Genomic DNA, 14,433 nt, shown 5'->3' on the forward strand with positions numbered 1-14,433 from the left:
GTGGGTACCATTCATGAAATTAAATTTCCTGCGAAATTGCCACTATAGCTCTGTTATAGCCTGCCGGGGAGCCTCCCCGCGACGCTATGGCCGCTGCCACAAAATGCTCCGGAAATCCCACTGAACGGCTCAAAATTCAGCAATAACCGACAAATATCTCCCCTCTTGGATGTCAAAGTGCCCACGATAGCAGAGATTGCCCACTATAGCGCTGCTATAACTGCAGAGAGAAGCCACCTCGAAATCATTTCTCCCGAACTATTGTACCATGCCACGGCTGATTGTTCGCTTACATCGCAGCGACGGGATACTCACCGATGTTCATATTCTGATACTCTAAACATATGTAGTGCGTTTTAGAAAGAAAAGAAAGTGTGAAATGCACAAATTTTTGTTTCTTAGTTTCGTGGGTTGTATGCGTATGCAATGCATGAATTTTTTTTAAGGAAATGCCATTATGTCGGTTTATATTTCATGTGAAAAAAGAGCTACATCGTTTGACAAAGTGTCAAGCAAGAAAACAAGAGGCTTGGACTGCCACACAATAGTCCGCGAGTCCTCCGACATAGTAGCCAACAAATCTGCCGCCATATTGGCTTCCTTCAAACAAAAACCTATGGACTACGGTTGAACCTGGAAGACAATATTCCTAAAAAAAACCCTGGAAGACAAGATTATGATTTTTTACGGGGACTGAAGATTGTATTAGGAATCACGAAACGTCGCTAACCGAATTCATGATGAACCCAAACAAGATGGCCATGCATGCCACTCGCATGGCCTTCCACGGCTGCTTTCCAGCTCTGATCTTCGTCTCCGATCGGGGTATGCAGTTACGCACGAATCAATGCGCGCTTGCGACATCGTGCTCCCATATCGAAATGTCACGCCGTGCAAGCAAGATGCAATGATTGCCGCCGTTGCCGCCTCCGTGTATAAACACCGACCAACAGAGTAGGCTGCCGCACAGTGCCAAGCTATACCGAGCTAGATTAGATCGAGACGGCCATGTCGGAGCAAGGGCGCATCATCGGACCGATCACGGCCACGGCGGCGGCGAGGTGGAAGGAGCTCCACGGCGAGCGGTCGTGGGAGGGGCTGCTGCGGCCACTGGACCTGGACCTGAGGCGCACGGTGATCTGGTACGGCGAGATGGCGCAGGCCACGTACGACGCGTTCAACTACGAGAAGCACTCGCCGCACGACGGCCTCTCGCGCTTCGGCAGGAAGCGCTTCTTCGAGCGCGTGATGCTGCCGGGCCACGCCGCCGCGTACCGGGTCACCACTCACCAGGTTCCTGTACGCCACGTCCTCCGCCCCTGCCGCGCCGGCCGCCGCGTTCGTGAGGGGCCGCCATCCGCGACACCGGTGCAAGGAGTCCAACTGGATCGGGTACGTTGCGGTGGCTACTGATGCGGGGAAGGCCGCCCTCGGTCGCCGTGACGTGGTCGTCGCGTGGCGCGGCACGATCCAGGCGCTGGAGTGGGTCGACGACCTCGAGTTCGCCATGGTGCATCCCAAGGGCATCCTTGGCGACGCCGCAGGCGCCGACGCCATGGTGCACCGTGGCTGGTTCTCCATCTACACCTCCACCGACCCGGCCTCCATCCACAACAAGGACAGCGCCAGAAGCCAGGTAATCTTGTGACTAAACGACATCATTGTCACGTATTACTATACCGTATACAGTTCAGTGTTGAGCTCACCTGCAGCTTCATGCTCGTGCATGGATGCCAGGTTCTGGCCGAGGTGAAAAAGCTGGTGGACACGTACAAGGATGAGGAGGTGAGCATCACGGTGACCGGGCACAGCCTCGGGGCGGCGCTGGCCACCCTGAACGCCTTCGACATCGCCGAGAACGGCTACAACTGCACGGCCTCGGCGACGTTCCCGGTCACAGCGTTTGCGTTCGCCAGCCCGCGCGTTGGCGGCGCCGGTTTCAAGAAGCGGTTCGACGTGGCGGCGGCCGTCGGCCTCCGCGTCCTGCGCGTCCGCAACGCCCGGGACATCGTGCCCAGGTACCCGGCGCTGCTGTATCACGACGTGGGCTACGAACTACCCATCGACACCGGCGCGTCGCCGTACCTGAGGGCGACCGGGGACAAGCGCGTGTGGCACAACCTGGAGTGCTACCTGCACGGTGTGGCGGGCGCGCCGACGGCGGCCGGAGGGGCGTTCGAGCTCGTGGTGGAACGGGACGTGGCCCTTGTGAACAAGTTGTACGATGCGCTGAGAGAAGAGCACGGGGTGCCTGCGGGGTGGTGGGTGCCTTGCAACAGGGGCATGGTGAAGGGGGACGACGGACGCTGGAGGCTGGTGGACTGCGAGGACGAGGATGGGGAGGACGCCGTCGTGCCGCCGGTGAACAAGTGAAGTGGACGCCTCCATCTCAGGGTCGCGTCATGCATGCATGCACGAAAAACAGTTGATTGTTCTTTCTTCGGAAATAATAAATCCGAAACGTTCGGATTTTAAGCATGGCATCCCAAACGTTTTTCATGGCAACTTTAGTTCTTGCGAGGTTGGCAACATGACAATTTTTTGACAAAAAAACAAACTGGAACAAAGTTGCCATGTGCTAATAACTAAAGTTGCCACCTCACCATCAACTAAAGTTGCCATCAAAAAACGTTCAGGATGACATGCTTAAATTCCGAACGTTCCGAATTTATCAGGGTCCTCTTTCTTTTCTTTCACATTTGGGATATCTATTATCTGGGGTATTAGTTTGGAAGCTTCGCACTAGTAAATCGTAATTATCTTTTAATTGTGGGATTATAGCCCAAGACTTACTACAATGTTATAATTGCTGAGTGTTTTCCCGCAAAAAAATCTTGAGTACTTAATGTGGTAATGTGTTTTTTTAGGGAAATGTGTTTTCTTTCAAGCTGTTACTTAAGAAATACTAGCTCTGTAACTTAATATAAGATGTTTTAGCATCAAACAATATCTTATATTAAGTTGCAGAGGAAGTAGTGTTGATATTACAAATATAATTTCCCAATCTATATGTCAATCCTTTTTATGAGTATGGCATAGTAGGACAAATGTGCATTGAGCACACCGAGCCCGTGTTCAAAACAACATGTTCAAAGTTGAACTCATTTCGATATGAACCACACTTCTAAATTTATGAGGGTTCTCCATAAAAGAACAAAACGTTAGGCGCTTATCTTGTTCTAGAGTAAAACATAATGTTTCATTGCATGGCAATACAATTCCATTTGATTTAAGAGGCCAATTTGAGATACTTGTAAAAACAAAAATATTTTTTCTAGTTTTGTCATGATCTTTTTTCATTGTTTAGTGTATCGTTTTGTCTCACTGTGTAGCAACAAAGGATGTACGCATAGATCTTCAACACAATGGACATTGTAGAAAACATTTTTCTCTTGGAAGTGGCACACGAAACATATTCTTCGCGAGGCCGAGGAAAACTTATATGTATAGTTAATATCTTATTTGGATTAAGGAGCTCTACCGGCCGCCTCCCGATAACATTCATATGGGACTGCACACAACACATGTTTGTGCTTCCTTCTTTCTCAAGGAATGCTTCTATTGTGCATGCACATTTCGCCGTTCCCGGTTCCAGTCGTGATCCATTTTTTTGCCAAAATCCGAATAGGTTGGGCTTAGACCTAGATTTGTAATTTTGCTGAAAGCTGGGCAAGCCACGGTCAATTGGGCCTTGGTGCTTATAATCCTACGATAAATGGCTGGTATGATACGAAGCAATATATCAGTAGTCTGATCCCTAATGCTACCAATACACATAATATATTTGAATCTTTTGAAATACTACAATACAGGCGATGACATATCACCTCATCTCCCTACTTGGATCAATGGGCAAGATTGGTGGCCACGGCAACTCGTATGGGTACGCTGCCCCCTCGTACTTGTTCCTCTCGTGCTCACACTCCAGCTCATCGTATCAAGCTCGACAGAGAACACCCATGGCTTCTCCTTTGGTCTCAGCAGGATGTATCTGGAATTTGCTGTGAGAGTGGTGTGTCTGGCTGAAAAAAATCCTTCCTCACGGCCTGGTTGCAGCCACATGGTCTTTTCCTAGCGCCAAGCAGTGGTTGTTTTCTATGAGCGAGTCCTACTCCCAGATAGAACTTACAAGGATGATCATCACTCTTTGGGTAATCTAGGGCTCTAAAAGCGATAAATGAGGATATTCTCCAGAGCCCCTGGTATATGCACGGTTTTCTAAACTCTTATTTGAATGATATTAATTTTGTGTAGAGAACTACCGGGACATTGCAAGGAACTACTTTGGCTAGACCGAACCACTGGATCCCGCCACCGACAAGCTATGTAAAAATTAATGTCGACCCTGCAGTTTCGAGGAGTGGGGAGTTCGGCTCAGTGGGGGCGATATGTCGAGACCAAGATGAGATGTTCATTGGAGCTTCAACTTTGTTCTTCCCTCGCATAGTCGATCCACCTTACCCTCGAGGCACTTGCAACTCGGGAGGCGCTAGGTCTTGCAGATGACACCTACTCTCAATGGATCTTCATGGTCTAGGGCTGCAAGACAGTAGTTGATGCTATCAGAAGTGAAAGTGTGTCTCCTTACGGCACGGTGATTAATGAGATTAGAGATCATATGTCTAGTTTTCATTCTTGTATCATTAGCCACGACTTTTGAACCTCGAATATTGAGGCTCACAATCTCGCTAAGCATGGTCCTACTTTAGGGGTTGGCCGCCATGTGTGGTTAGGCCAACCCGAAAACCTTCTTTCGTCCATGTACATGCGGTGTTGGCATACTAAATTTAGTGAGGTTGTCTCAAAAAAAAAAACAGAGAACTCCCGGCATGCGTAGAACTTGTCAATTTATGCAGTGACTGCCACTATGTAGGCTGCGGCACAGTGAACATATTCTTGTAATAGTTTGTACTTGTGAAAAAAGAGAGTTGGATTTTTGTTCATCAGATAATTTGTTCTAATGGTTCGTCATTCTTGGCGTGCCTCCGCTTGATTTGTTTGCAAAGCAAATGTTTCTGTTATAATCACTATTGTTTCCTTTCCGACAAAATTTTCGTTCCTAAGATCATACATCAAAAATTCTTCCGTCAAGCAATATGTTTGCGCCGCACCACAAATAATACACTTCATTCGATCAAAAGGAATGTTCCCGTGGCCTCAACATTGTATCATTAGTTCATTACCTATGTTCATGTCACATAAAAATGCATCGCAGGAAAATTATAATTTTTAAATGGGATTTATTTGAAGCACACGCTTCCATGAGTCGAGTGGAATGCTTCCACGCATTGGGCCAAGCCATGCTCCTGCAGTAAAAAATATTACATCTAAAAATATGATAATTGCATTGTTTTTCTTGAAACTAGTCATAATTAACTAGAATATATTAAAAAACCATTATTCTATAAAGAAATCACGGGACCCAATCCATGGGCCCATGCACCCATTGTTCACAGAAGTATTTCCTCCGTTTCTTTTTAGCATATAATATTTGTCTTAAGTCAACCATAGTAAAGTTTTACTGGGATTGTAGGAAAAAATATCAGTATTCGTAATATAAAATCGATATCGTTAGATGCATTATTGAATTAACTTTCATGTCGTATATCTCTAATATAGTAGATGTTGATAATTTTGTATATAAATTTGACCAAACTTTATGAAGTTTGACTTGAGACAAATCTGATATGCGAAGTAAAAAGAAACAGAGGGAGTAGTTGGTATCAGGAAATAAACCACAGCTGAGCATTAAATTACCACCAGACCAACGCTAGAATCGGACGAGTAGCGTGATTACAATCCTACGATAATCGACTGGTATGATAGGAAGCAATATATCAGTAGCCTGATCCCTAGTTCTACCCATATACAGAATATATTTGAATCTTCTGAAATACTACAATACACAGGCGATTACCTATCACCTCCTCTCCCTGCCACGATCATCGGGCAATACCGGCGGCCATGGCAACTCGTACGGGTACGCTGGCCCTTCATAGTTGTTTCTATGGTGCTCGCATTCTACCCTCATTGTGTCAAGCTCGATGGAGAACATCCACTTCTTCTCCTTTGGTCTCACTAGAACGTATCTGGAATTTGCCGTGAGAATGGTGGCGCCTTGCTCAAAAAATCCTGCCTCACGACCTGGTAACCCGACAGTCGCCTCCTGCAGCCCCAGGGTCTTTTCCAGCACCCACTCATCTTCTCCAGTTCCTTCATGGCGCCATCGTGCAAAGACCTTGAGCTGGTTGCTCATCAGACAAACGATGCACAAGACACCGTCCTCACCGGCGACGACCCAAGAGGTACGGTCATCTTCATTGTACAACCCCCATATGTTCTCCGGGAACTTGACAAGGGAGTATTCCAGAGTGGCCTCCTCAAGGGCAAGCACGGCGGCGCTTTCTTGGATTGCCCAGTACATAAATCCGTTGACACGCCCCACCAAATTATCCAACCATGGTTTTGTACCGGTGCTGGTGGCCTGGGTGCGCTTTAGACGCCAGCCGCCATCACTGCCGGAGGAGAACACGCAGACCAGATTGTCGTTGACCTTGGCTAGGATCCTGAAGTTGGACATGTTGCCTCGGCGATTTCCGGCCTCCTCCTCGATGTCGATTAGGTCACGCCCGAAGGCCAAAGGATCCCCTGGTAGCGCCGTGTGAGCGGCTCACAGACGACGAGCTGGAGGTCATAACTAAAGGAGCCACGGGCACGGCCCTGGTCCCGGCGCATCACACTGGAGAGGAGGAGGAGGCTGCCACGGCTGTCTTGCAGCGCCCAGGAGTGCTCTGTGCCCGGAAGGAAGTCCAGGGAGAAGCGTCCGAGCGGCACGGCCGACGAGTAGGGGACGAAGCCGAAGTAACTGGGCTCGTCTCCGAATTCGAGGCAGTAGTCCCCGGCATGTATCACGTGTCCGTGGGCCGAACTCAGCCGCGCGAGGAAGCCGGCATCCGCGACGACGCGGCACCACCGCCTGCACGTTGCGGCGGCGCGGACGAGGCATGGGGAAGGGCCGAGGACGAGGAGGACGCGCTCGAAGAGGTGGTCGGGGAGGTCGAGCACGGTCGTCGCCGCCCCGGCGTCTTTACGCGTGTTCTTGGACTTGGACCTGTTCTTTCGTCGGCGACGTCCCTCCGCCGCCGTCGCCATTACGGGTCGATTCGTGAGATCTCTCTCGCGGCCGGAAAAATAGAAACTGTAGATATATAGATGGAAAAAAATGAAACCTGATGCAGTACGTAAAAGGAAGCAGATGCGCAAACTTCGGATCGAGCGAGCCAAACCTGGAGGAATCCAAACCTGGACTCCACCTCCGATCCTTGCATGCAAACCTGGACTCGACTCCGCGGCCACTTCGGATCCAAATCCGCACGCACCGGCCAGTTTGGTTTAACCAAGTCACCAACCGGGCCGCGCCGCGCCGGTGCGTCTCACCTGGAAAAAAAAATATATGAGAGCAGGTGAGACCCGCCCGGATGGATGACACGTGGCATTCACAAATCACAAAGCATCTACCCCACCCCCACATCCAACAAGACACCGAAAGAGTCCGGGGCGGCGACGACCGTGCACGACCTCCCGGCCCACATCTTCGAGAGCGTCCTGCTCCGCCTCGGCCCTTCCCCGTTGCTTGTCCGTGCCGCCGCCGTGTGCAGGCGCTGGTGCCGTGTCGTCGCCGATGTTGGATTCCTCGCGCGGCTCCGATCGGCCCACCCACACGCGACGCGCGTGGGCGACTACCACTGGGACGAGTACAATGCCAGCTTTGGGGCCGAGGTCGAACGCCCTGTCTTCGTCCCCTCCTCGCCGGCCTCCACCATCGACGGCCGCCACTTCGCCCTCGACTTCCTCCCCGGAGGATACTGGAAGCTCCTTGACAGCCGCAGTGGCCACCAGAGGTAACACCTCCGTCCTGCTACTTTGACCTCCTTGTCTGTGATCCGCTCACGCGGCGCCACCAGAGGGTCCACTGGCCGTCGGGTCTGGAATCTTTTCTGCACGCCTTTCTGGTCGACGGCCGCGACGCCGACCGCCGCATGAGCGTGTCCAACTTGAGGGTCCTCGCAGTCGTTAACGAGAAACTAGTCTGCGTCTTCTCCTCCGGTAGTGATGGTGGCTGATGCCTAGTGCGCACCACGGCCACTGGCATTGGCGTACTACCACCGTTTGGGTACAAGGAGATGGTGGGGCGCGCCAACGGCTCTATATACTGGGGAATCAAAGATAGGGCCGCCGTGCGTGCTCTTGACGTGGTCACCATGGAGTTCTCCATCATCAAGTTGCCAGAGAACATATGGGGATTGCACGACGAAGAGGAACGTGCCTCTCGGATCATCGGCGGTGATGATGGTGCCCTGCGCGTCATCAGCCTATCGGGCAACGAGCTCAAAGTATTTGCGCCACGACATGGATATCTTGGTCATTGCAGCCGCAATGACGATGGGTGGGTGCTTGAGAAACACCTGGGTCTGCCGGAGGCAACCGTTGGGTTGCCAGGGCGCGAGGAGAGCTTCTTCCAACAAGGATTGAGGATTATCGCAGCAAATACCAAGTACATCCTCCCGACACCAATTCTGACTGATCACCGTTAGACATGGTTATTCTCCGTCGAGCTCGAGACAATGAGGGTAGAGAGAAACAGGTACATCGGGGAAGCCTATCCTTTCGAGCTGTCATGGCCGCCAGTTTTACCCGATTGTCTCAGAAGGATAAGATTATGTACGTAGTATGTTTTATCAATCATAGTTTGGAAGGATAAGATTACTCGGCGGGGTCAAAGATCAAATATATGTCGTGTATATGTACATGTAGATCAAAGATCAAATATATGGCGTGATGAAAGATCAAATATATGGCGTGTCTAAGTGAGTGTGTGATCCGTACAATTGAACATAGCAACATCATCAAAGAAACATTGAATTAATTTTGTGAGATAATTGCAGCACAAGTTGTTTCAACTTAATCCGAAGAACTAACTATTCACCTCATTTCAAAATACATTCACATTGCACATTCGTATTAGTTGCGGTGGGCCGTATCCCCCTCGTTGCGGGTCCCCGGACGCCATGTAGCGGCACCTCGCCCCCTCGGGCCATTTTCCCGTAGGGTCGGCCTACCATGCCACCTAGCCCCGGGCGTTCGGTCTTTTCGGTTTGTTTGGTTCGGTCTTTTCGGTCTTCCAAAAATTCGGTCTTCCGGAATTGAAGACCAAATTAATTTCGGTCTTTTGGGTTCTTCACTATTCGGTCTTCGGTCTTTACTATTCGGTCTTCGGTCCCGACCAAACAGACCAAATTAATTGCTACAACGAGTTACTCCCAGTAGCAATACATGTTTATATTTGACAGCAAGTAAACAAAATACCAATACATGTTTATACTTGATAGCAAGTGACAAGATTCATAAGTAAGAAGATTCGTAATTCATGGTCCAACAATAAGATTTCATGACGCCATTTGCTTCCGTTCTTTTGGCTTGTCATCTTGAGCAGCTTCTAGATTGGCACCTTTTGCTTCGGCATCTTTCATTCAACTCCTCATCATATTTAGAATCCGGTACAGGAAACATCTACAAAAAAGAGGACAATGGTCTGTCAAACAACATTGACATGAGCAAATCAGAACATAAAGTGCATATAACCCATCTTTGTGTATCTCGTATCAGCTACCAAAATGATATATACCATGTATATATCTAGTTTTAGGAAACAAGCACAAATGCTTTACTATGTACATAAGAATTCTGTACTCAGGATTTAACTTGCAATAACAAAGAGGATTATAAATATTTATTCTCTACTCCTACTAGTAGTACTAAAGTATTGAAGCTGCTAAAGTGTGTGATTCTTCTCAGTTATCTTGCCCAAATCCGCACTCTGAATGTTCCATTTTAAAGTGTTGCTTTACAAGGCTGCATGGATAGAAGTTGAAGTGCAGAAATAAGTACAAAAACAAATTACTATGTTTGCAAAACAACCCAAATGACCACACAAATAACCTTGTGGTAACATTTGACACTCCTCTAGTTAAGTGGAGTACAGAGTTCTATTTGTTGTCTGCAAGTGCTAACATTTGACACAAAGCAAGGCATGTATTGCCTACAAAATACCAGCTGGAGTGCTGATTTCATGGGAATCATATATATGTACATAGAGAGATGAAGTAAGTCACCATCAGCTGCGATGTGGAGAACCGAAAGATGGCAGCAGGCGGCGAGCCAGCGAATAGTGTGGAAGAGGACGGGTGGTGGTGATGGACTGCATCTGTTGAACCGGCCGTCAGGAGGTGCAGCATCGGTGGCGGACGGCCGCGTCGCGAGAAGTGGAGCGACCGACGGGGGGTCGGGGTTGTCGACGCGGGGTGCCGGTCTTCCCTAGTCAGGACTGCCGCTCGGGGCACCGCTCTTCACCGGTCAGGGTCGCCGCTGTGGGCGCCAGTCTTCATCGGTCAGGGCGCGCGGCGCGCGGCGCGCCTCGGTGCCGCAGTCGTCAATCGTCACGGGCTCACGTCTCACGGGGCATCGGGCCACAGCGGCGGGCGTCGGGCGGCGGCTAGGGTTAGTAGTGGGAGAGAAAAAGAGGAACGGAAGTGAATCAGGTGCCGGCTGGTTCCTGTGAATCGTGAAGTGAGGACGTGAGGTCGTGTAGTTGTGTGTGACCGTTGGGCTGGCTAGATGTTCAAAGACATTAAGATTTCACAGGTCCATTTGTCCCGGTGACTAAAGGGTGATCACTAAAGCCATGTCCCTTTAGTCCCGGTTCGCCCAGGAACCGGGACAGATGGGGGCTCCATGTGGCCGCTGCCGCTTGCCCAGGCAGAGGACCTTTTGTCCCGGTTGGTGCCACCAACCGGGACCAAAAGGCTTCCATGCGTCATCATTTTAGGGTATGGGTTTTTTGTTTTTTTCTGAGGGGGGGAGGGTTTGGTGGGTTTTAGGGTTAATTTAGGGGTTTCATATATTGTATTAGCTAGCTAATAGAGAGAAGTGTCCTCTCTTATCTCCGTGCTTGGTCGACGCTACGTATAGAGAGGACTCGACACGCTAGCTAGCTAGTAAGCAAATGAATGAAACTATTAAGTACAGAAGATCGTCATGAACATATACAAAAGTGATCGACCTTTCCTTCTCCGAGAGATTGGTCGAACAACAAGTTTTCGTATATCTTACCGGCGCTACTGGCTACATATATATACAATGTGTAAGGTCTCTTACAATCCCCTAACATATGAACTCAACTTCCACATGCATGGTGGTATTTTCCGGCTTTATTGATGACGTGGTCAAGAAAGAATCCAGCCAATTTCTCTTGAATTGCTCGCATGCGATCTTCTGGTAGGAGTTCATTCCGCATCTCCCACATCTAATTTGAATAAGGGGGTCAATACATATATATGAATGAAACTCAACAGAAATGATGGTAATAAAATAAACTTGTGAATATTTTTGCTTACGCACTTCATATTATCTTTTAGAGTAGCCCCGCCTATTCTTGGTCGTCGCGTTGTAGATGAACTCGCAGACGTAGTATCCACAGTAATTATTCCCGGGTTCCTGCCACGAGCACTTTACGAGAAATAGAGGTCAATCAAACTGATAATGAAGCATTATAAATGGCATTGATGAAAGTAGCTAGAATCAACGGGAGATGCGCGGAACTAGCTAGCTAGTAGTACTTACTTTCGGGTATTTCCATCGCAAATTCCGCAGCAATGAAGTAATTTGTGCGGTGAATACTTTCCAAACCCTGCGAGACGAAGAAAACAATTACTTGATATCGTGAAATGAACAAAGTTGCCGGTATGGTGCGATAATGATCGATTCAACTTACTTCTCGAGCATCTTAGACATGTCCGCATAGTTCTCGGGGTCTTTTCGTCTCTAGTCTAAGACGTTTACTAGTCCCTGCTTAAGCTTAATCTCTATGAGAATATGGTGGAACCTGCGCACGCATGCATAAATCATCAATTACATTAATTACTATAACTCGAGTAATAATTAAGGGAAACCGAATATGCACAAGACAGTAACACTCATTTGTAGTTGTAAGGAAAGAGTTTTGTATCATTGTTTTGATTTATTACCAACGATCGTAGCAAGTTGTCCTCGGTTTCTTTGGCATGAAATGTAACCGTAAATTCACCTATGAGATTTGGTATAATGAACCCAATATCATACATTTCATTTTTTCTGCATTCGACGATCTTCAATCTGCATAATATAGTGAGGATAATTATATATACATGCAATGAAAGAGCTGAGCTATATATAGAGAGACTTAATGACAAAAATAGTACTTACAGACAGTAGTAAGTGACCGTTAATTTATCAAGGGCCTTTAGATTGAAAAACTGGAAGAACTCCTCAAATGGAACCGACAACTCCTCAATTCCAACGAGGTCATGCTGATCCTCTTTAACTTTCAGCGTCAAAGTATCGATTTTCTTCCTAGCCAACTGCTTTCTGCAGGTTTCCATGTACCAATCATGGAATCTTCACATCATCGTTGTTAGAGTAGTTCCATCTTTGAAGAGAGGCTTCTCGTACTCGTATTTGAATTCGTCCACCTTTATTATATCAAAATGTGCATCGCCGTAACCTCCATGATTGGTACCGGGCAAGATCCATGGATGATTAGAGACGATATCGCTAGACACCTTGAGCGGGGGCACGATTGGTTCGCTTGTTCGCCGAGCTGGGGAATTTTTTTCCCAGTTCTTCGTTCTTGTAACCTTTTGTCACTGCAAGTACTTCCCGACCGCTTCGCTTCCTTATATGTTTTTTCAGTAATGCGCTCATAGTTGGTTTGCGGCGGAGACGGTGGTGGGCGCTGGAGGGAATCCAAAGTACGCTTCGCTTTCACCGGATCTATCTTCTCCTCCGGAGGTGGATGTCTCTTAGCTCTTTGCGTTTCGAAGTAGTCCTTCACTTGGGCTTGACATTCTCCTCGTTTTCCTGTGCGGTCATCTCGTATGGTAACTTCTCTGGAGTCTTGAGAGATGGACCGAATCTGTATTGCCTCCTGCCTCTAGCTGTACTGCTAGACGCCGGAGCAGGCCGAAATAGTGGGATCATTACTTCCTAAAGTTGACACTGTTCCAAACCCACTTTCATCAATATAATCATCATAAGTAGGAGGCATGCTATCATCATCATAAATTTGCATATCAAAACTTGGGAGACTAGAGATATCATCTACATTAAACATAGTATCCCCAAGCTTGGGACAAACATTAATTTCAGCAAATATATTCTCAAATATTTCATCCTCATCAAACATAGCTTCCCCAAGCTTGGGCCTTTTCATATCATAAGCATAATCACTCTCATCATTAATAGTATGGATAGCACCAATAGTATAGCAATTATCATCATCACAATGAGTAGTTGGAGCAACATCATTTGGGAGAGATACCTTTCTACCTTTGCTGCTCCGTCTTTTCTTTTTCTTCTTCACATTATGTGTGGGTTCAACCTTCTTCTTTGAGCTCCTTATTGATGAGATTTGTTGGATAGAAAGCTCCTCCTCGTTACCTGATTCATCATAAGAAATAATAGGATGATTTTGGGTAGTCTCTTCCCTTTCATTAGTATTCTCTTCATCTTCTATTTGCTTTCTTTTCTTTAGGTAATTGGCAATATAAGGATTTTCAATGCAATTCACCGCACAATACAAATAAATATTCTCTAGATCAATATCAAGGAATTTCTTATGGGCAAATTCTAGAAGGTCCTTAATTAAACGTTTCAATTCTTCATAATCCAAAAGCAAACTAAGTTCATTATGATGTGCAAGGGAAATCATATCATCACAATTTTTGGACACGATTCGATTATGAAACAATTTGCAACGGAGATGTAAATGACCACGTTCATTGCAAAGTTCACAAGTACGACAAAGAAAATTTAAATTTTCAGCACTCACATTTATCCTTTCTTGCAACCATTTAGTTTCAAAATGCTTATGCCTCTTGCAATATATATCTTCCCTATTTGGTGTGTACTTGCAAACCCAATGCACAACACAAAAATCGACATGCTTATAGGAGACATTTTCATCATAACTGGTGCAATCGTCATTAGTACTATGAATATTCAAAAAGTTTATACTAAAAACATTGCAATCATGCTCATCATTCAGAGATTTAGCATCAAACATTTTATAGACTTCTTTTTCTAGCACTTGAGCAGAATTTTCATTTTCATCATACTTACAAAAGATATTAAAAAGATTAAGCATATGAGACAAACTCAATTCCATTTTTTTGTAATTTTATTTTATAGACTAAACTAGTGATAAAACAAGAAACAAAAATATTCGATTGCAAGATCTAAAGATATACCTTCAAGCACTCACCTCCCCGGCAATGGCGCCAGAAAAGAGCTTGATGTCTACTACACAACCTTCTTCTTGTAGACGTTGTTGGGCCTCCA

At 47.1% G+C, this 14,433-nt stretch overlaps 1 protein-coding gene and 1 pseudogene across 1 annotated transcript; one reads left to right on the plus strand and one right to left on the minus strand.

The window, feature by feature from the left end:
* Positions 1-1,008: 1,008 nt before the first annotated feature.
* On the plus strand, positions 1,009-2,736 carry LOC119312507 (annotated as a pseudogene).
* Positions 2,737-5,889: 3,153 nt separating this feature from the next.
* On the minus strand, positions 5,890-7,152 carry LOC119350921. The gene is made up of 2 exons (XM_037618527.1): positions 6,717-7,152; positions 5,890-6,669 (listed from the first exon to the last, which is right to left on the minus strand). The coding sequence occupies exons 1-2, from the start codon at positions 7,150-7,152 to the stop codon at positions 5,921-5,923; spliced, it is 1,185 nt and encodes a 394-aa protein (XP_037474424.1). The 3' UTR covers positions 5,890-5,920.
* Positions 7,153-14,433: the final 7,281 nt, after the last annotated feature.

Source organism: Triticum dicoccoides, chromosome 1B (assembly GCF_002162155.2).
Source record: "Triticum dicoccoides isolate Atlit2015 ecotype Zavitan chromosome 1B, WEW_v2.0, whole genome shotgun sequence".
Taxonomy (NCBI): domain Eukaryota; kingdom Viridiplantae; phylum Streptophyta; class Magnoliopsida; order Poales; family Poaceae; genus Triticum; species Triticum dicoccoides.